Genomic DNA, 23,088 nt, shown 5'->3' on the forward strand with positions numbered 1-23,088 from the left:
GTACTGCAAGTCTGGGCTGTTCTCTACCCTCTGTCGCATCTGGTTATTTTCGAATCCGCAGGTACTTTCCAAAAATGAGTTGGAAACAACTTGCTGCTTCACATCGTTTTATTGGAAAAGTTTAAAACAAAGAAACAGTCACAGAGCACATGGCACTGGCTTTACTACTGGGAGATGAGCCGAGACAAAAGGAACTAAAGATGACCTTGGGCCGGGTGGGGGGGGGGGGGGGGGGGGGGAAGGGAGGAGAACAAGAGAGAGAAAGAGAACAAGAGAGAGAGATAAGCAAGAGAGTGATTAACAAAAAACGACACTTTTTATACCTGAGATAAGAGGTACTCCTTAGCTAACAATAGTCCAATCGGGAAACCTATTAGATACCTGTGGCCAAACCAACCAATGAGAACACACACCTGATGGATAAACCAATAAGCTAGGAAGCAGCCATTAAACACTATACATGTTAAAAAACCTACTTAAAATAGTCGAATCCCACACCTCCAAACCGGACTCTCTCAGAAACAACATCCAGGAGACCCACGTCTGCAAGGAGTTGCTGGTCTCACTCTGTCACTGGACAGGACTGAGCGGAGAGTGTTACTACCTCAGTGTGTGTAGAACCCAGATTACAAGTCGGGGTACTTGCAGTCTGGGGCTAAATACAACAAAGTTGCGCTCAGTGTGATCACTAGACACCTTCAGGGCCTTTCTCTGCTGCGGTGATGTATGAACACGACAGTAAAAGGGGTGACCAGCTGATGCTGGGGTAAATATCGAGCCAGTGACGATCGAAAAGACTGCTGGAAATCCGAAATAAAAGCGTAAAACACTGGGAAAATCTCAGCAAGTCAGGCAGCGTCTGTGGGAAGAGAAACCATTCAGGTTCGGATGAAAGAATTACGTGGAATGGGCTGCCGTCAACGGTGGCGGAGGCAGAGGCGGATACGATAGGGTCTTTCAAGAGACTGTTAGATCGGTACGTGGAGCTGAGTAAAATCGAAGGCTATGGGTAAGCCTAGTAATTTCTAGGGTAGGGACATGTTCGGCACAGCTTTGTGGGCTGAAGGGCCTGAATTGTGCTGTAATTGTTCTACGTTCTATGAAAGGTCCCGGATCTGAAACGTTAGCTGTTTCTCTCTCCACAGATGCTGCCTGACCTGCAGAGTGTTTCCTGCAGTTTCTGTTTCTACTCCACCAGTTGGAGCAATGGCTTTGTCCCCGGGCAGGACATTGCAGTGATGGGCTGGGGACCCAGCCGGGCACCTTCTGACCACCCGGCTGCTGGTGACACTGGCCACTCTCTGCACTGCTCGGAGCTCGGACCTGCTGCTGGCGGTTCAAACCCTCCAGCACAGGGGCTCTGCTGAGATCCTCCGGTACAAACGGCAGCTGAATGCAGACAGGCCAGGGGGTGCGGGAGACCCCGTCCTTTCCCTGGACTAAGGGAGAGGGGTCAAAGTTGAGTTTATTGTCACATGCACAAGTATGTAAATGCACAGGTCCAATGTAAAACTTACTTGCAGCAGCATCAAAGCCACATAGCATCAGGTACACAACATTCACAAGAAAAACATAAATTGTACACAAATTTTACAAGAATGAACACAGTTAGTACAAAAAAAAAGTCCATTGTAGTGCAAAGTGATCAAAGTGGTCACAGTGTTGCTGTGGATCCAAGGGTGTGGTGAACTTGGCGAACATCACTTGTGGTTCTTTCCCCAAAACACCAACAGGGCAGAGGTTATTCTGGGTAACATGTATATAAAGGTATATTTTTTCCAAAATACTTCAAGAATATTCACACGTTGCCATCCTCACAGCACAGAAACCTTCAGCTCACCGTGTCCATACCAACCACCAAGTCCCTATCTATACTAGTCTCATTCACAAGCACTTGGTCAGCAGCCTTCAATGCTTTGGTAATCCGAATGCTTGTCCAGATATTCCTAGTGAGTACCCGCCTCCCAGATAATCGCTGTGGAAAGCCTGGTGAGAGTTCCTTGCTGCCGTTTCCTGGGTCCACTCCCCACCACACGTCGAGAGCTCAGCAGGCTCTTTGGGGAACAGCGATTGGCATATGTGCGTGTGTGTGAACAACTGGCTGGTAAATGGCAGTCGGAATTCAGGTTGGGCGATTCAAGTCATTGCCACATCAGCCATTACTGCTGTATTTGTACGTTACCACTGCAGAAAACAGAATAAAACAGGCTGTACAAAGTAGCACAGGGTAGACACAGAGTAATGCTCCTTTACAATGTCCAGTCACACTCTGCCATGGCAGGGATGGAGCAGGTTAGATACAGAATAAAGCTTCCTCCCCCACCTTCTCTGCTAATGAAAACCCACTCATTCTCTCTCTTCCGCAGTTCTCTGTCCCGGACCTGAAACATTAACTTGTTTCTCTTTCCACAGGTTCTGCATGGCCTGTTTCACTCCCTCCACACTGCCCCACCAACACCCCCAGTGTGGGCATAGCATGTGTTAGAAACATAGTAAATCTCCCTCTGCATGGCCCCATCAAACATTCTCAAGGCAGAGCCAGCACAGGTTAGACACGGAGTAAAGCTCATTCTGTGCTATCCCGTCACACATTCCCAGGGCAGGTACATCAAAGTTAGATACAGAGTAAAACTCCCTCTACACTGTCCCGTCACGCACTCCCGGGGCAGGTACATCAAAGGTTAGATACAGAGTAAAACTCTCTCTACACTGTCCTGTCACACACTCCCAAGGCAGGGACAGGACAGGTTAGATACAGAATAAATTCCCTCTACGTTGTCTCATAACACACCTCCGGGGTAGAGGCAGCATGAGTTAGATATGAGTGAAGCTCCCTCTACACTGTCCCAGCTCATGTTCCCAGGGCAGGTACTACACAGGTTAAATGTAATTACAAAGTTCCTTAATTGGCATTCTGTAGGTGTTCCTCATGCCTTTTCTGAGTGAAACCCCCATAATGATTGCAGTTGCGACATACAATGTACAATTGTGTGCTGTGGACTTGCGCCAGTTGGAACTGGAATACCAAATTAATTGCATTTGAAGCCTGTCAGGTAGCAGGGAGACTTTGCCTCTTCAGCTTGGACTGGCATCAAAAACCAGCGTCTCGGTCTTTCCACTGACTTATTTCCTCTTTACAGGGATGCAGAGACATCAGGACTTCCCCAGCTACAAGTCTGGAGAACAGGGATACACACAACAGTTCATTCACCCTGACCAGCTCCTGGAGGGCAAGGTGAGGGAACAGGCAAAGCTCAGAACCCTTCATATTTTAATTGATATTGAGTTTTGATTGAATTTAATTGCTTTAAAGGAATTAGAGTTCTGATCAATTTTGACTGCTTTAGTCAATATTCATTTCTAATTGATATTGATTGAATTTTCATGAATGGTGAATTTGTGGATATAGATTGTGATTCAATCAATATTTATTTGGAGTTTTAATCAATATTGATGTATAGTGAATGTTGATGTTTAATGGTATTGAGTCCTCATGAGTTTTGATGATGTTCTAATGGGACTTGCCAGTGAGTTTTAATTGGTTTTAGTGATGAATTTTCAAGAGTTTGGTGGTGTGTTCCTGCGGGTATACTCTGGAATTAATGTTTGCCCCAAAGGTTGGGTTTGAGGCAGACCATTTGGATAAATGCTGTTCTTTACTGAAATTTTTACTCAATGGAAAATATATACAAATCTTTGTTTGTTAGGAGGGTATTCTCAGTTCAACATTAGTCATTTCTTGGAGACGTCTCTTGATCTGGGCCCTGTGTTGGTTGCCTCCCGAGTCTGTCTGTTTGCTCTGACTTTCCCTCTCCCCGCGTTACACTGGGGCTGACACATGGAGCCTGTGTTTTAGTAAGGAATTTCTTTCACTGGGAACAGAGGAGTTTCCCTGGCGCCTGCCTCTGGCCTGGTCCCTGTACAGGAATGTGTGGAGTGGCTGAGAATTGGATTCTGGAACAACTGGGGGGGGGCTGGAGACCCCTCCCTCGCCCTCCGAGCTATGCTGAGACTGAGGAACCGCATGCGTAAACCTCGAGTGCTGAAACACCTTCCCCGGCTGAGAGGCACATTGCACACATACCAGTGCTCACGCACACATACCAGTGCAGGCGTACATGCATGGATAATGCAGTGGTGCAGCCTGCAGAGCTGCTGCCTCACAGCTCCAGAGACCCAGGTTCAGTCCTGAGCTCGGACGCTGTCTGTGTGGAGTTTGCACGTCCTCCCTGTGACCACATGGGTTTCCCCCTCCAGTTCCCTCCCACATCTCAAAGACGTGCTGGTTGGACGGCCAACTGCAAATTTGCCCCGAGTGTGTAGGTGAGTGGTAGATTCTGACAGGAGTTGACGGGAATGTGGGGAGAATAAAATGGGAATGAGTGCTTGATGGTTGGTACAGACTTGATGGGCTGAAGGGCCTGTTTGCCTCTAAACACATATGCCCACACATGTACACAATGTACGGGCTTGTACATGCAAATAAATATGCACGCATGTACCTATGCACATCGATACACATGAACACAGGTGAAGCATGTGTAAAGATCTGTGCACAGCTGGCATTTTTTGAAAACCGTTAGAGAGCCCTCGATAATTGCACCCTCACTGTGTGAAGAAGCACGGCTAATCCGGTGGTCTGTCCTTTTATAATTCCTCCAACATTCAGTGAAGATTGTGCTCCATGTGAGCAGGCTTGAGGGAGACTGCAGGGAGGGACCTTGGGAAGGCAGATTATTGGGGATCTCCCTGTGTTCTTCCTACCCTGAATCCAACATTCCGGTTTGGAAAAGTAGTTCCCCTCTGCTCTTTGTTCCTCCCGACTCTAGCCAGGGTTTTAATCCACAGCCTCCCATTCCCAAATCACCAGACTTTGCCGATGAGTCATCACAAGCCTTTCTCACATAAGCAGGGGTTTGGAGGGAAAGGGCATCACGATTGAGCCCGTTATGTCCGTGCCTGCTTTGCAAGTACACCCCCCGTCCCCAAACGGCACTCGTGGATCATGACTCTTTTCTCGCCAGAGCCTGCAGACTTCGAGGTGAGGTCTTGTGCTGTTGTTAGCAATTAACCAGCAGCAGCTAATTCCACACCAGAAGTGGAAGGTGTCAACGAACGTGAGCTTCACAACTCTGCTCAAGGCAAAACATTTTGCAACCCTCCCTTCCCACCCAACAACCCCAACTTGGGGGGAAAAAAAGACTCAAAACTCCAAGTCCTTTGTGGAAAGTTGTTTCAGCCAGGGATCTCGTGAGTGGGTGAGAAATGTTTTTCATTAAACTCAGCCATGACATCTGCAGTCACATCGAGTCAAAGAAAGATACAGCATGGAAACAGGCCCTTCGGCCCACAAAGTCCATGCCGACATTCAACCTCCTGTTTAAACACTAATCCTGCTCTAAACCACATTGTTCTCTCCACATTCCTACCAACTCCCGCCTCGATTTGACCACCCACCTACACACTAGGGACAACTTACAGTGGCCACTTAAGTTCCAAGTTCTGAGGAGTGAACCTCACCAATAGCCTGTCCTGGTCCTACCACGTAGACGCCACGGCCAAGAAAACTCACCAGCGCTCCTACTTCCTCAGGAGGCTAAAGATATTTGGCACGTCCCCTTTGACACTCACCAATTTTTATCGATGCACCATCGAAAGCATCCTATCTGGATGCATCATGGCTTGGTATGGCAACTGCTCTGCCCGGGACCACAAGAAACTGCAGAGGGTTGTGGACACAGCCCAGCGCATCACGGAAACCAGCCTCCCCTCCATGGACTCTGTCTATACCTCTCGCTGCCTTGGTGAAGCAGCCGGCACAATCAAAGACCCCACCCATGTGGGTCATTCTCTCTTCTCTCCTCTCCCGTCAGGCAGAAGATACAGGAGCCTGAGGGCACGTACCACCAGGCTCAAGGACAGCTTCTATCCCACGGTGATAAGACTATTGAACGGCTCCCTTATACGATGAGATGGACTCTTGACTTCACAATCTACCTTGTTGTGACCTTGCACCTTATTGTCTACCTGCAATGCACTTCCCTGCAGCTGTGACACTTTACTCTATATTCTGGTATTGTTTTACCCTGTACTACCTCAATGCACCGTGTAATAAATTGATCTGTACGAACGGTATACAAGACGAGTTTTTCACTGTACCTCGGTACAAGTGACAATAATAAACCAATACCAATTAACCTACAAACCTGCACATTTTTGGGATGTGGGTGGAAACTGGAGCACCCGGAGGAAACCCACATGATCTTAGGGAGAATGTGCAACCTCCACCCAGACGGTACCCAAGGTCAGTTCTGGTATTGTGTTCAGTTCTGGTCGCCTCATTATAGAAAGGATGTGGAAGCTTTAGAGAGGGTGCAGAAGAGATTTACCAGGATGTTGCCTGGATTGGAGAGCATGTCTTATCAAGAGAGGTTGAGTGAGCTAGGGCTTTTCTCTTTGGAGAGGAGGAGGATGAAAGGTGACTTGATAGAGGTGTACAAGATGAAAAGAGGCATAGATCGAGTGGACAGTCAGAGACTTTTTCCCATTGCGACAATAGCTCACACAAGGGGGCATAATTTTAAGGTGGTTGCAGGAAGGTATAAGGGGGAGGTCGGGGGTAAGTTTTTTTACACAGAGTGGTGGGTGCGTGGAACGCACTGCCTGCAGAGGTTGTGGGGTCAGATACATTAGGGACATTTAAGAGACTCTTAGATAGGCACATGAATGATAGAAAAATAGGGGGCTATGTGGGAGGGAAGGGTTAGATAGATCTTAGAGCAGGATAAAATGTCAGCACAACACTGTGGGCCATAGGGCCTGTACTGAGCTGTAGTGTTCTATGTTCTATATCAGGATCAAACCTGAGTCTCTGGTGCTGTGAGGCAGCAGCTCTACCAGCTATGCAACCCTGATACTGGTGAATGTTTTTGTGGATGCCACTGTGATCATCAGGCATTAACACCCTGCCCCTTGTCCCTCCAGGATGCTGAAGCTATCTTCAACTGGCTGAGTGAGTTCCAGCTTCAGCACTACACGGCTAACTTCATCAACGCGGGGTACGACGTGCCAACCATCAGCCGCATGACCCCGGAGGTGAGTACCAGCGACTGGCAGTGACTCCACCCTGGCTGTTTGGAGCTCCTGACCCAGGCCGGGGAACTTCTGAGGAGAGGGAAAGGCCCCTGAGTCAGAGTGAGGCAAGGTCGAGGAGGGCAGACTCTCGCAGCACTGCAGGAGGCACCTCAGCTCACCACGGCCGCTCTGCTGAGGGCTTTCCTCTTGCTTCGATTGGGTGACGGGGATAGTTCCTGAGCGAGAGGGAGGTGGAGTAGAACTCATTGTAGTGCAACAAAGAAGGTGAGTGGGGTGGGGGTGGGGGGGGAAGGTTGACAAGGAACTGGGGACGGGTGAGGTTTCACCAAGATTTAGGTATTTGTGTTGGGTTGGTTGTGAAGTTTGTTATAACGTAATTGACCCCAAAGTACTTTGAACCTGCTCCCTTACATTCTTACTGCATCGTCAAAGTCAGGCAGCGCACGTAAACCTCCTTCCACTTTCCTTCTCACCAGCTATCCTTCCTGTTCCTTTCTCCGTCAGTTTTCCCCTCAAGACGACCGGCTCTGATGTGAACCACTCCAGTGGTAGTGTGACTTAAAAACTTCCTCTCTCCTGAATTCCCTATTGGACAGAGTGATACTTCAGGCCCTGTGATAATCCCCATCTTGGAGAACATCTTGGAGTCGCAGAATCGTACAGCACAGGAACAGGCCCTTGGTCCAACCCTGTCCATGCTGACTCCGCCGCCCTTCTACACTGATCCCATTTGCCCACATTAGGACCATTTCCTTTGATGCCTTGCCTATCTGTATAAATGCCTCAAACATAACAATTGTTTCTGATTTCACCACCTCCTCTGGCAACATAGAACATTACAGCACGGTGCAGACCCTTTGGCCTACAATGTTGTGCCGACAACTTATCCTGCTCTAAGATCTATCTAACCCTTCCCTCCTACATATCCCCCCATTTCTCTATCAATTATATGTCTATCTAAGAGTCTCTTAAGTGTCCCTAATGTATCTGCCCCCACAACCTCTCTCGGCAGTGTGTTCCACGCACCCACCACTCTCTGTGTAAAAAAACTTACCCCGACATCCCCCTTGTATCTTCCTCCAATCACCTTAAAACTATGTCCCCAATGTTCCAGATGTCAACCACTCACTGTGCAAAGAACCCCTCAGGTCCCCTTTAAAACTCCACAAATCTATGTCCTTTTGGTTTTGATACTCCCACCATGGGGGATAAAAGGGTTTTGACCATCTCCCCTTCCTATGCCTCTCATAATCTTGCATGCTTCTGTCAGGTTAGGCCTCAGCCTCCTTCACTCCAGGGAAAACAATCCCAGCCTCTCCAATCTCTCCCCATAACCAAAGTCTTAAGGTCACCACAACTCAGGGTAGTCATCTGCCCGATGTGATTGACACTGATTGGCACCATTCTGCACACAGGACCTGACAGCAATCGGCGTGACAAAACCTGGCCACAGGAAGAAGATTTCAACCGAGATCAGCAAGCTGAGCATTCCAGAGTGGCTTCCTGACTACAGACCGGTGAGTAATCCACGCGGCACCCAGAGCGAATCCGACCACGACCTCCGCCTCTCCCCCACCATCTCTCCTACCCCTTGTGTTGTCCTTGATGCTGTAACCAAGTTATGAAAAGATACAGTCACTCTTCCCCGAGTCCCCTACCCAAGCAAGGGTACTGCTCTCACCTGCACAGCCTCTGAAGTCGGTACCAAATGCAATGAGCCCCGATTGCCTGTTTGTCTTTCCCACAGTTATTGTGTGCAGTTCCCACGTCCAACTCATGGGATCTTCAATGTCTCAGTTTTAAAGCCCTGAGAACCAATAACTTGCTGTTAATCTTTTTTTTAATTTCAAAAATAAACTTTATTCATAACAGTACATATACACTGAAAAAAAAACTATATACATTCTTAGTGGCATTTGGTCAATACATTCAATAGGGTCAATGCTTTGTTTTAAACCACAGCACCATTGCCACTGATGTGGCCCTCTGGGGTGATACCTCCTTTCATTGTTTGAGGGGTTTCCTCAGCCCCTCCATGTCTGAAGGAGCCCTTGGCATTGTTGTGCCGACATTTTATCCTGCTCTAAGATCTATCTAACCCTTCCCTCCCACATATCCCCCCACTAAGCTCCAGTGCATCCCTCATGTTACTAGGCCACAGGGTTAATAGCTGTGTCACAGGGTCCTAGCTCCCATACTCCTTTTAAGCTCATTGAGACTCTGTTTCCCGCACTCCCTTTAAACTTGCTGAAAATGTTATTCTATTGCTGTGTAACACTTCTTAAAAAGTGAAATAAAAATGTGTGAGGTATCACTAGGAGTAAGGGAGATGACACTTTGCCACTGTCCTTCCAGTATTGATCACTGTATCGTGATTGGACAGCCAATAGTTGGCTTCTGGGCTCAACGCTGCTTTGTGCAGCAGCCTTGGAATCAGCACAGGTCCCTTCATCAGCTGTAACCCACACCTTAAATATGTCTAAAGAACATCAATGTTTGTAAAATTGTGGCAACGGGGAGCATCAATCACTCACCAACTGACCTACAAGCAGTGGGCACTCTCTGCACATGGTCCTGTTGGGGTGGCCTTGGTACTGTTTAAGGCAGATCCAGAGCTTTAGCTGGGCATTTGAACCCCAAAAGGGCATCAAACCAGTATTGCACCTTGATTGATGTCACCATCAGCTCACTCTGCAAAGATCAACCACATATTCAATGGCCTTCTGCCAACATGTAGATACAGAGTAAAACTCCCCTTGCATTGGCTCGTCAAACACTCTCAGGGCAGATGCAGCACGGCTATAGCTCCCTCTTCGATGCAGTGAAATCCAATGATAATAACCTGCGATCTATAAAGCTCCTTTCAAGCTACCCGAAGCCACATTGTGTCCAGTGAATCACTCTGAAGTAGTTTTGCTCTTGTTTATGTGGGGGTGGTTACAGGATACATTCCCCCACCCTCACAAGGAAACCTTTCACTGCAGAATGCCCTGTTTCCATCTTTTGTTACTGAGTCCGTCACCAACAAGTGCCAGACAAACCAATTGTTCGCTCGTGGGTCAACCCTTGTGGGCTTTTAGGAACTGTTGACGTTGCAGCAAACAGGACCTTGCATCTCTCCATCTCTCTTTCTGGTTTGAGCCCAGGTCCCAGGGTCCCCAAACCCCCTCTCAGGAAGAGCTTGATCCCTGTCCTACTCATGGGAGAATCCAAAATGATTCTCCCTCCTTTGCTACGTGAAGCAGGAGATCAACATTTAATCATATGCTTGTGACAAGTTGGTTGTAATCAGCTTCAAGAATGACTCTTTCCACTTCAGGCCACATGCCCACTGGTGGTATTGGTTTATTATTGTCACTTGTACTGAGGTACAGTGAAAAACTTGTCTTGCATACAGATCAATTCATTACACAGTGCATTGATGTAGTGCAGGTAAAAACAATAATAGTACAGAGAAAGTGCAGTGCAATAAGGTGCAAGGTCACAACAAGGTAGATCGTGAAGTCAGAGTCCATCTGGTGTTGAGACGATATGAAGCCTCTCCAGACCGGGGAGATACAATATGTCTAAGAGTCTTAGGGCTGCACTGGACCGTTGCCTCCTGATAATGTGTGGATTGAGCTCATTTGGAAAGTATGTAATGGCTGAGAGTAAGTTTGAGCCTATCCATAATGTCTCCAGTGCTCAAAGATATTGTTGATGCTTGGTGGTTGGATTAAGCTGCAAAGAATGACCACCACCAATGTTATCATGTAGCAGTGCCCCAGAAGACAGTGGGATTTAATTGGGGGGGGGGGGGGAAGAGCTTTCCTGTGAACTAACAGTATAAAGGATCTGGAATTCACACCATGCCCACCTTCTGCTCCTCTGTTTGCAGGTGGATTTGTTTGAGTGGCTGAGTGCCATTGGCTTGTCTCAGTACCACAAGAAGCTGGTGGATAACGGCTACGACAGCATCACCTTCATCAGTGAGATCACCTGGGAGGATCTACAAGAAATTGGAATCACACAGCTGGGTAAGAGTGGCTTCCAACCTGCGGCAGTCAGGGGTTCAACACTTACCTTGCAGGTGTACAGGACATTGCTGAGGCAGCATTTGGAAGATTCCATCCACATTTGGTCACCCTGCTATAGGAAAGATGCCATTAGGCTGGAAAGAGTGCAGAGGAGATCTACGAGGATGTTGCCAGGACCCGAGGGACTGAGTTATGGAACTTGAACAGACTGGGACCCTATTCATTGAAGTGTAGGAGGATGAGGGGCGATCATATAGAGGTGTATAAAATCCTGAGGGGCACAGATTGGGTCAATGTGCACAGTCTTTTTCCCAGGGTTGGGGAACCAAGAACTAGAGGACATAAGTTTAAGGTGAGAGGGGAGAAATTTAATAGGAACCTGAGGGGCAACTTCTTCACCCAGAGGATGGTCATTACATGGAATGAGGTGCCAGAGGAAGTGGTCGAGGCAGGTACATTAAAAGGTACTTGGACAGGTACATGGATAGGAAATGTTCAGAGGGCTATGCGCCAAACGCATCAAATTGGACTAGCTTAGATGAGAATCTTGGTCAGCAGGGATCAGTTGGGCCGAAGGGCCTGTTTCTGTGCTGTATGACTCTATAACTTAGTGCCGCTAGATGATCGGTGCTCAGGGGGCACGACAGCTTTCCAAGGAGATGAGAGTCACCCACATTCCCCACAGAGAAACAGCCCCTCCCGCTGCCAGTCAGCGCTGACGTGAAGACTGAGCTCTGTTACCCGGTTCTGTTTTAACCAACATATTCAGACAAGGAAAAGGGGGGGTGGGGAAGAACCCAGAGATTTCCATTTGAGTGACTCTGTGTGTTTTTGCAGGACATCAGAAGAAGATGATGATCGCAGTGAAGAAGCTTCTGGACGTGCAGAAGGCGCTAAATCAAGCAGAGGCAGAGGCCAAGACAGCAACCCTTCGGCGCAAGGCTCCCAGCGCGCTGGAGATTGTCACCATTGAGCCGTCCCAGGGCGAGAATGGGGAGTGCCATTCTCCACACACGCCCAAGATGCTGACCTTCCAGGACAGCGAGCTGAGCTATGAGTTGCAGACCGCCATGTCCAACCCTTGCTACAACTGCCAGGAGAGTCTAGTGATGAATCAGGCGGGAGCCATCTCCCGCAGCCAGGAGAGCATCGGCGTCCGGTCCCGAGGATCCGGCCACTCCCAGGAGAACGTTCTCGGCGGGACCCGGACGGACAGCAAATCCCAAGAGAGTCTGGGCAGCGGAGACGGGAGCAGCGGCAGCGGGAGGACCACCTTCCTTCGCCAGCCCAGGGACGCCGCGCCCGTCCAGCTCGCCGGCCGCAGCCCGGACAGCGGCAGGGCGCTGGGGAGCAGCGGGGGAGGCAGTCCAGATAAGGAGAGGAATGGGCCAGATGGCAGGGACCACTACCAGAGGCCCGGCGTGCCCGCGTCCAACCCGGTGAAGATGCTGCCCTCCTCGCCGGGCTTCACCCCACCCCATACCCCAAGCAAAGGGAAGGCGGCCCAAGCCCTGCCCTACCCACAGCCCCCTGTCAAAGGGAAACCTGCTGCCTTCTCCTCTTCCACACTGGAACGCCTCAAGGCCTCGCCTCACGCTTGCCAGCCGCCGCTCCAGGCCTCCTCCGCCCACTCGGGCTTTGCCTACTCGCACCCCCGGTGTGGTGTGGCCAACGGCGACAGGCCGGAGGAGGCGGGTGGGGTGCACCCCGGCACCGGGCCGGTCCTCCAGCACCCGGGCGCGGAGTTTGGCAGCGGCGGGGACACCGCCCACAGACCGAAGAAGCGGTCTCAGAGCCTGAACCGGTACGCCGTGTCGGACGGCGAGGCGGAGGAGGAAGAGCCAGCCATCGGGCCCGTCAGCTCATATGCCACCCTCGCCCGCCGCCCGGGGCGTCACCAGGCCTCCAAGGCCCAGGGCCCGGCGGACAAGAACATCGTCAACCGCAGCCAGTCGTTCGCCGTCCGCGGGAAGAAGAAGGGACCGCCGCCCCCTCCGCCCAAGCGCCTGAGCTCTGTGTCCAGCGCCCAGGAGCAGGAGTTGGAGCCCGAAAGGGACTCCTGCCCGATCCCCTGCCACGCCCCGGACCTGGTGGAAGGGTTGCCCCGACAGCAGGAACCGAGCGACGGTGCCCGGAATGTGAGGAGCATCGCCGCCCTCCTGGAGCTGACCGGCGCCCCGGTAGGCCAGGCCTTGCTGAGACCTTCCAGACCGGAGAAGAAGGAGATGCCCGAGACGAGGAAGGAGGGCCAGCAGCAGGCCGCTCCCAAGAGTCCCAGGCATGATGGGAGCATCCCAACGCCGACCAAGGCCATCCCCGGGCCACTGGAGAAGGCAAGGGACGTGGCAAACCGGCGGCGGACGGTCAGTGAGCCGGCGGTCAGCGGGCAGGCCGGAGGCAAGGCAGAGGGGGAGGAGGTGAAGTCGGACACGGAGGAGGAGCCGAAGGCCGGGAAGGGAGACCTCGAGGCCTCCTCCAGCTCCCAGAACAGCTCCAGCGAGTGCATCCCTTTCGCCGAGGAGGGGAACTTGACCATCAAGCAGCGGCCCAAGCCCAACGCTGCCGGCCGGGCGGACTCTGCGCCTGGCACCGAGGACCTACAGGCTCAGCCGGGCTTTGACACCCAGTCAGGGAGTGAGGTGACCACGGCGACCAGCACCGCTCCCAGCCAGCCGGAGCTCCCTGAGTTTAACCTGACGGAGTCCGATACGGTCAAGCGGCGGCCAAAGGCCAGAGAGAAGGAGGGGTCGAACGGGGCAGCGCAGCACCGTCCACTGAAACCTGGGCCGCGCTACGCCGATGCCCAGGCCGTGCACATGGTGGACTCCGGGCCGCACCTCAAGGGCGACTTGGACGACGACGCCTGCATGGAGTTCAGGATCGCCGAGATCGAGAGGAGCATCCAGTCCTTGGAGAAGGGGACCAAGCACACGCTGAGACCCCCGCTCTCTCCCAAACCAGCCGTCCCGCCCAAACAGACTGTGCCGGTGCCTGCCTCCAACAGGCCTTCACAGAGCAGGGGGCCAGCTGCAGGTAACGGCAGCAAAGGGGACAGAAGGTGCTAGAGTCTGGAGAAATGGACAATCCTGAGGAAGGGTCTCGACCCGAAACGTGGACTGTTCGTTCCCCTCCATAGACGCTGCCTGACCCGCTGAGTTCCTCCAGCATTTTGTGTGTGTGTGTTGCTGGAGAAACTCAGCAGGTCGAGCAGCATCTTTGGGAGGAAAGGAATCGTCGACGTTTCGGGTCGAAACCCTGCATCAGGACTGAGAGTGGAGGGGGGAGAAAACAGCCAGTATCGGTATTGGTTTATTATTGTCACTTGTACCGAGGTCCCCCTCTCCTCCTGATACTGGCCTTCTCCACACACAGTCCTGATGCAGGGTTTCCACACAAAATGCACACAGTTCCTTTCCCCCTCCCCCACAGATGCTGCTCGACCTGCTGAATTACTGCAACAGCATCAGTGCTGCTGGAGACACCGGAGACTGCAGATGCCGGAATCTGGAGCAACACAGAAAGACTGGGAGGTACTCAGCGGGTCAGGCAGCGTCTGTGGAGGCAGATGGACAGTCGACATTTCGGGTTGAGACCCATCCAGTGTTTGAGTGGCCCTTGCACAGGGTCCATCCACTCAGTATCCAGTGGCAGCTGGACCCTAGACTGTGGTCCTTCCCCACAGAACCTTTACATTGACAATACTGAGCTTCAGTGCGTCCTGCAGCCTGGAATGTGCCAGCCGGCAGCATTCCCTTACGGACATCTCGTTATACAAGTTTCGGGCAGACCAAAGTGGGTCTGTCACCACGTTGTTGATCTTCCAGTGGCAGTTGGCGTTTGTCCTTGCACTTGGCTCTCCAGGAATTTGGACCTCTGCCATTACAGATAGCACTGGGCTCAGGAGATCCTCACTACACACTCCGTAGTCAGGCTGAGCTGTTAACCCCTTCACTGCCACCAGCCTGCAGAACCTGCTGCAGTTCCTACTACAGTGGAAGCTGCTGACGAAACAGGCTTTTGGTTAAGCTGTTCCTTCAACTTTGCCTCCGGATTGGAGGGCTTGAGTTTTCAGGAGAGGTTGAATAGACATGGGTCTTTCTTTCCCAGGAGTGAAGGAGGCTGAGAGGTGACATGATAGAGGTATTTAAAATTATGAGAGGCATAGATATAGCCAGTGTCTGTTTCCAGTGGTAGGGGTATCTAAAATAAGAGGGCATAGGTTTAAGGTGAGAAGGTTTAAAAGGGGACAAGTTGTTGCATAAAGAGCTTCCAGTGGAGGCAGGAACAGTAACTACATTTAAAAGGCATCTGGACAGGTACTTGAATGAGCAGGGTGTAGAGGGATATGGAATTAATGCAGGGAAGTGGGATTAGTATATAGGCATGATGGGCTGAAGGGCCTGTTTCTCTGCTGTACAATTCTGATTCTAAGAGAAGCAGATTGTTAATCGTTTTGTCTCTTTTTATTTCAGAAACCTGCCAAAAGCAATCTCTGCCCAGTCTGAACACTTCCCCGAAGCCTGCCCCAGCCCGAGGCCTGCACTTCAGCAGCCCCAAAGCCAGCAGGTGTCTGCAGGCTGGCAGCCCTGGCCCTGCGTTGCCAAGGCCCCCTTGCCTGGTGCAGCCACTGGGCACAGGGTGCGGCTCTGTGCCCGCAGCCCCGGCCACTGGGGTGACAGAGCGGACGGCGGCCGTGGTGGCGAGACCTGCTGCGGAGGTCCCGCAGACCGCACTCGCTCACCAGCGACTGGAGCAGACCAGCAGCTGCCTGGAAGCCGCTCTCCATGCCGTGGAACGCAAACTGACCCAAGAAGATAATGGCAAAGCAACGTAAGTAACCGTTAGCAACAAGCTTTCTGTAGCATTGTGGTTGTTGAGTAATCTGTTCCAAAGTTGGGAAATAGGCAGAGGAGTCAAAGTGGGGGAACAAGTTAACATTCAGCTCTATGAGAATGCTACATCGTCAGTAAAATGAAAGCTGATCTACTGTCCCAGCTCCGTCTTGTATTCCTCAATTCACTTTATACATCAATCTCTCTTCAAAATACATCTCAACTGCATGTTCACACACTGGCGCAGAGACCGCCAGAGATATGAAGCGCTGTGGGTGAAGAGCTGTCTCCTTCTCTCGATCCTGATTGGCTGACCCCTCTTCATGTGTCAAGGAAAACATTCATCGCCTACCCCGTCAAGAAGATGTCAGCTGAATTTTAAGGTCTAATCTCTCCTCGGGATGCTCCTCTCAGTCTAATGAACCTTCATTACACTCCCTCCAGGTCTAAGCCCAGTACATCCTTCCTTAGATAAAGAAACCAAAACTGAGCACAGTTTTTCAGGTAGGGTCTCACCAAATCCCAGGATTAATTCAGGAAGCCCCGCTTGCTATAATACTCCAGTCCTGCTTTAAAAAGTGTTTCATAATGTTTGATTTCCTAATTGCTTGTTTTACCTGCATGCTAACTTTAACTGCATGTTTCTTGTGATTCTTCTACCAGAATTTCCTAAACTTTAAATACCAATATTATCTCACTTTTCTATTTTTCCTCTCCAAACGGTAACGTCACATTGCTCCTCATATTTCATTTGTTACCTGCTTGCTTGCTCTCTCTGTCCCGCTGACTCTGCACCATCAGTGAACCTGGTTATAATATTCAGTGCCCCCATCGACATCATTGATACAAATCGTAAGTAGCTGAGACCCAGAGGGAGATTTTGCAGAAACCCAATTATAACTTGCTGTCTTGAAAATCAACTTTATTTTCTTGGTCCTTCTGTTCAATAACCAACCCTCAAGCCTTGCTAATATACGAGCCCCAATCCAATAAACTCTGAATTTGAGTGTTCGGCTTTTGTCTGGCACCTTGTCCAAAGGCTTTTTGAAAATAAAAACACATCATATCTTCTTCCCCTGCATTTGGACTGTTGATTATAGATTCAAATAAAGGCTTTCATAACTAAAAACAGGTGGTGCTGGAAATGCTCAACAGGTCAGGCAGTATCTATGGCGGGGGAAGCACAGTTAATGTTTCTGGGTAAGGACCCTTGCTCAAGAATGGGAAAGTCTGTGATGGGAACAGGAGGGATTCAGTGACAAAAGGGGGGGGGGGGAAAGGGGGGAAATGGTTCAAGGTGAAAGGAGCTGTTCAGGGAAAATAAAATGTTGGCCTGGGAAAGATGTGAATGCAGATTCTGAAGTCACGGGGGAGTGAAGATTGCTGGAAATCTGAAATAAAAATGCCAGAAATGGGGAGATGGTCTCGATGCCAAGTGGGAGAGGCAGGAATGTGGGATGTAAAGAGATGAGGTTCCCCAAGCTCACATTGAGCTTCAGGGGAACAGTGCAGTAAGGATGAGGGGTCAGAGTGACAGTGAGATGCCTTGCGCTCTCAGGATGAAGAGCTTTCCTCTTAAGTTCCTTCTGGGTTCATTAGTGACTTTTTTTTTTAGGGTGTTTGGATTTGGACAGCACAGTGGGAGAGATGCTGCCTCACAACTCCTAGTGACCCCCAGGTTCAATCCTGAACTCCAGTGCTGTCTGTGTGGAGTTTGCACATTCTCCCTATGACTGCGTGGGTTTCCTCCAGGTGCTCGAGTTTCATCCCACATCCCAAAGCCATTTGGGTTGTGGGTTAATTGGCCGCTGTAAACGGCCTCTAGTGTTGCGTTGATAGGAATGTGGGGAGAATAAAACGGGATTGGTGTGAATGGGCACTGAATGGTCAGTGCAGACTCAGTGGGGCATAGTGACTGTTTTGATGCTTATCTTCACACCATCCACCCTCTGCCCCCTCACCCTGGGTGGTATTTTGGCCCCAGGTAGGGTCCCCAATGATCTCTTCAGACACTGCCCAACCCCGTGTAGCCAGCAGACATTTTACCCTCTCTTATTGCTTCCTTTGCCTCCCCCAGCTCCAATTCCACGAAGTCTGCGGGCAACATCCTGGACGACATTGGCAGCATGTTTGACGACCTCGCTGATCAGCTGGATGCTATGTTAGATTGACCATGCAGAGTTGCTGAAGGCCACCCTTTTCCTTTTCACCACCAGGGGATCACGCCCAGCAGAAAGCTCTGCACTGCCAGGTGTGCCCAGGAAATATTGACTGGGAAGCCCATGTTTGAGGCAGGAATGAACAACCTACTGATAGACTTTGTGCTGCATTTGATTCCCAGGGGGTGGTTGAGGATGAAAGCCCCCCCCACCCCGAAGTTTGGCTTCAGGCAGAACTCCCTGCTCCCCTGGTGAGATGCTGGCAGATTTTCATCAATTATGACAGGAATTAACCACGGGCAGCAAGAGACACTGCATTGTATTCCTTTTATTTTTTTAAAAATATGTATAGATATCTTCCCCACTGTCAGCTTCAACTGACCTTGCAACGAGCACTTAAATGAGCTAAAGCACAATATGTCAACCCAGATCAGCTGATGGAAGAGAAGGTTCTAGATCAGTTGCACTGGGCATAGATCTACTAACTACTGCTGCTGAAGACCTACAATTGCACTCAATGTAGAAACAACTGCCGATTAGAACCAGTTAATCTTCAGTGACTGAGTTTTACAGGCAGGCACAAGCTCCCAGGCTGACTGGTGGTTCATTTACAAGGCAGAACTTTCCTTTAAAGAGGATGCTACCCTATCACCAAAACGTCTAATTTTGAAAACCCAAGGATCTTTGTTGTTTCAGGGTGTGGAAAACGCAACTATAGATCAGGACATCTTCACGTTTCTATTTTGTCAGAATTCTGAGCAACTCAAGTTGGTGCCAATTGAGTGTGTCAGTACGATTTCTTGTGTAGTGCCTTGAGGTGTTCCTTCACTACTCTAATGGTGCTATATAAATGCAAGCTGCTGAGATTCCCAGAGGCAGCAAAGGTAACTGCGTTTGGGCTGAATCTGCACCTCCCAGCTGCTACGAGTATGGTGAAGCCTTCTGCTTATCAGTGTCTGTGTGGGCACTTGGCTTTCTATGATTCCCAGTGGACCAAGGTCCAGTGTGTCCTCCAACATTCCAGTTTGACATGGTCCCATATTCTGGCAGTGGTCCCACTGTGACAATCACCAGTACACCAGTGCTCTGGGAGGCTGGTCTTGCTGCTACTTTATGATCAATCAGCACAGTCCTTTAGGCACCGGACATTTGGAGGAAACAAAGAATGGCACAGATCTGTGACTCAGTGAGGGATTCTGTTGCATATTGAAGTATCTCTAGTTGGCACAATGAACCATTGCTGGTGAAACACTGTCATGTGATTGGCCAGAAATAAGCTGATCTGTATAACCCTGGCACTGTTGCTTCTCATTAGCTTATCAATACCTGGCTGCTCTTCCCCTGTGCGATAAGATTGATAGCTACTGCAGTTCCTGTGGAGGAGGAGCATTTCTTAAGAATATTTAATTCACAGTTCAGTATTTCAGAAAACAGTCCTGAAAATAATTTGTGCATGGCCACCCTTGGACCTTGCAATATGCAACAAAACAACACTTTTAAAACAAAACATGGAGATGCAGCAGAAAGCAAGATATTTAAACCGAGGTCAGTATTTCACAAACAGGTTCCAGAGCTGCTGTAACTACTGCAGCTCTTTTTACAGCAGTTTGTGTGCCTTTTCTGGTGTGCGGGTATATGTGTGAAAACGTGTGTCTGTGTATGCATTTTTTAAAATCTGTTAACACAATGACTGCAGGCTGCTTTGCCAGAGTGAATGTGTAAAGTCCATCAGTGGTGTAAGCATTTTACTGATTTCTAATAGTAATTGACTTCTGTGCCTTGGAAGCTTGAAGGGATCAAACCCTTTCACAACTGGGTTTAACTTGCCCTGGCCTGTTTGTACCAGGAAAGGAGAAGAACTGGTAATCAGTTCCCCTAGATCTCTTACTTCTTACAATAAAAGCGGCCATTTGGCCCATCATTTCCATGGTGGTTCCCAGGGGAACTCCCATCATAAGAACGTAAGAAAATAGGGAGTAGGCTATCCTGCCATTCAGTTTGATCATGGCTGATCTGCCCCTGGCCTCTTCTGTGCCAGCTCCCCCTAGTCCTCAGTTCCCTGATCTTTTAAAGTTGTATCTACTTTCTCTTTGAATACCCCCATTGACCTAGTCTGCACAAGTCTGCAGGGAAGGGAATTCCAGAGATTGACCACCCCCTACAAGTTCTCACGCAGTTTAAGTGACTGCTCCCTAATCATGTAACTATTTCTTGTCATTGGAGAGCTGCCCACCAGTCCCATTCCCCCACTTACTTCCCTGTACTCCTGTGACGTATGCCCACCAACGCCCCTCATTCTTTTGCCACTTACCTACAGTAAGGGGAAATTTACAGTGGCCTATTAACCTACCAGCACATCTTTGGAATGTGAAAGAAACCAGAGGAAGCCCATACAGACAGCATCAGGATTGAAAAGCACAGGTGTCTGGAACTTAGAGACAGCAGCACTAACTGCTGCACTACCATGCTGCTCTCCTCTCAATCTTTTACCAAAACAGGCAGTCTCCATGCATTCTACCATGTGCGATGGACCATTCACACAGTCCATCCCTTCCTATGTTTGCTTGCAGGATGTTGGGAGGGAAGGAAGCATCTGCAGAGTTATTACTGCTGGATGTCTGACTCAGGAGCACATTCTAATACGTACAAGGACTCACCACTGTCATTAGGATTGGGTATCGAGAACCCCAGACTTCAAGATAGCACAACCCCAGACCATGTCCTATGGATGTCAGTGCCAAATGATGAAAGGCTTAGCTAGAATATGGAAGGAGAAACTATTTCCACTGGTAGGTGCTTGGCAACCCCAGGACACACAGAAAAATGAGTTGTTCAGCTTACCTGTATGGCTCGTACTGAAAGTAGCGAGGAACTTCACAGATTTTTCAGTGCAGTCAGGTCTTGAGCTCTTATAATAGATCACGGTTTGGTCCTTTCAATCCAAGCCCCTGCAGAGGAAGGTGATCCTATAACGTAGAACAAGTTGCTTGCCTCTTAAGTTAAAATTTTGATTGTAATGTATGTGCTTTGCCTGGAAGCTTTGCAAAGCAAACCATTGCCACAAATGCCCAGGAGATTCCTGTAAGACTTGCAGTTTCGTGCATAGGTGGTGTGCTTCAGTTAAGTTTAGGAGGATTGCCCTCCCTATGAGCTTTGAAGTGTGAAACAGCAACAGGGTAAAACAAAGTTCCCAGGCTGTGCCCCTACCCCAGCTACTTGAAAGCATCACAGTTATTCCTGTTTACTACTGGAGAGGCCAGGCTGAACTTCACTGCCTGTCAGAGGGATCTACAGTAGATCTATTATTCCAATACACTGTAAGAACAGTGTTCCAAGTTTCAGAAATCAGCCGCATTGCATTGGATCACCTTCCGCTGCCTGTACTCAAGCCCGACGAGCCGTCAGTCTGGGCATTAAGTTTGACACAGTTGGGGAGGGGTAATGGGAAACAACTTACAAATAGAGCAGCTTTGAGTGACTGGGATGCCTGTGCATGGGATAGCCCTAGCACAGTCAGGGTGCTCTCAAAGTTCCATGGAGTTTTGATAGCACCCAGGGTAAATGGTGGAATCTGGTGGAGAGGAAAACAGAATGCGATTAGTGTAAATGGGTACGGTTGGCACAGACTCAGCAGGCTGAAGGGTCCATTTCTGTGCTGTATGCTGCTTGGGGATCTTAGGAATCAATGAGATCAATACCCAGATGATTTGACCCCTTCACTTAATACTCCTGACATTATTCCAGATACTTTACAGCTGTGTACACCAGAAAACTGCCTTTGTTCCATCACATGCAACATGCAAGATTTCTATAGCCATGAGTGAGAGGTTTACCAGACACAAGTGTGGAGCCCTCTCCAACACATGTGGGGAGGACCCATCCGTGTCTATTTTCTCAGCAGCTACTTTGAATGAACTCAGCTATTACTAAATGAATCCTCTTCAGCCAGCTGCACCCAGATAACATGCCCTTGTAACAAAAACTCAGGAGTTGGATATTTGGCATTTACTAGATTCAAATTAAATGAATCAGGACTTTAATAGATGAAATATAGGCCCACCATATTAGAGGGAAGCGGTCCAATATACTTCCTAAAACTGCTATTTAAAAAGTGGCTTTAGTGACCCTGGGCGCTGTGATGCAGGGCAGTACAGTGGTTGATTTAGCACAGCAGCATTCCACACATGGGATGGAGATGGTCCCAGATACACGAGCGTGTGGTTGGATCAGTCCGGTGCCCTGACTTTTCCCTCGAAGCGTGCCAGCCAATCTCAACCGCCAGCGCTGCGGGTGAATAGTTGCATACCAGAAAGGGCACAGTAGCCACCATTCACTGACACCCATGTTCTGATAGGTTCCTGCATGTAAATAACTGCAGATTCCATAGCATCGCCATGGTGATAGACTGCATGCCTATGCTGAGTATTAGATCACCATGGACATCACAACCTGATCCAAGCACAATTTTGCCTGCTGTAGCAGTGCAAGTTTTATTATGTAAATACCTACCTGCTCCTACCTTTCAGAATAATATATATTTTTGAAAACATTTTCTTCCTATAAATGTACCAAATGTTGTAGATGGAGAAACAGCCGCAGCAGAGAATGGTGAAAGTCAGAGGAGATGCTACACTGGATTTACTAAGATTTCTTATCTGCTGTAAGATTAATTAGTGTACAAAATTATGGAAACCGTTAATGATAGCAAAGGGAAAGGCACAATGTAACAATTAAGAAGCTGTTTTTGAGTTATGTAAAAGCTTGATGTAAATTACAACTTACTGACTTGTATTATTGTTGCAAATGTGTATAATGTGTATTCTGAAATTTCTAACATGTGTGATTAAGAACTTCAAATTTTTACCTGCTTGGCTTCAACATGCTTGTGTGCAAGTTATTTCCCAGGCTTGAGAAATGGACCAGCATGTCTCACACTGACTTCATCAGCCACCTCGGAACTCACGGGACAGAAGTGGAAATGAGTCC

General features: G+C 49.3%; 1 protein-coding gene across 8 annotated transcripts in view; it reads left to right on the top strand.

Moving 5' to 3' along the window:
* LOC127580049 (caskin-2-like) overlaps positions 1-22,969 on the top strand; it is a 227,874-nt gene extending 204,905 nt beyond the window's left edge. For all 8 annotated transcript variants that reach the window (XM_052033195.1, XM_052033194.1, XM_052033197.1 and 5 more), the window contains 7 exons: positions 3,141-3,235; positions 6,985-7,095; positions 8,511-8,612; positions 10,973-11,111; positions 11,949-14,144; positions 15,584-15,941; positions 18,021-22,969. In XM_052033195.1, coding sequence (XP_051889155.1) covers positions 3,141-3,235; positions 6,985-7,095; positions 8,511-8,612; positions 10,973-11,111; positions 11,949-14,144; positions 15,584-15,941; positions 18,021-18,114 — 3,095 coding nt within the window. In that variant the 3' untranslated portion in view covers positions 18,115-22,969. The remainder of the gene's footprint in view (positions 1-3,140; positions 3,236-6,984; positions 7,096-8,510; positions 8,613-10,972; positions 11,112-11,948; positions 14,145-15,583; positions 15,942-18,020) is intronic.
* The last annotated feature ends 119 nt before the right edge of the window (positions 22,970-23,088 follow it).

This window comes from Pristis pectinata, chromosome 18 (genome assembly GCF_009764475.1).
Source record: "Pristis pectinata isolate sPriPec2 chromosome 18, sPriPec2.1.pri, whole genome shotgun sequence".
Taxonomy (NCBI): Eukaryota; Metazoa; Chordata; class Chondrichthyes; order Rhinopristiformes; family Pristidae; genus Pristis; species Pristis pectinata.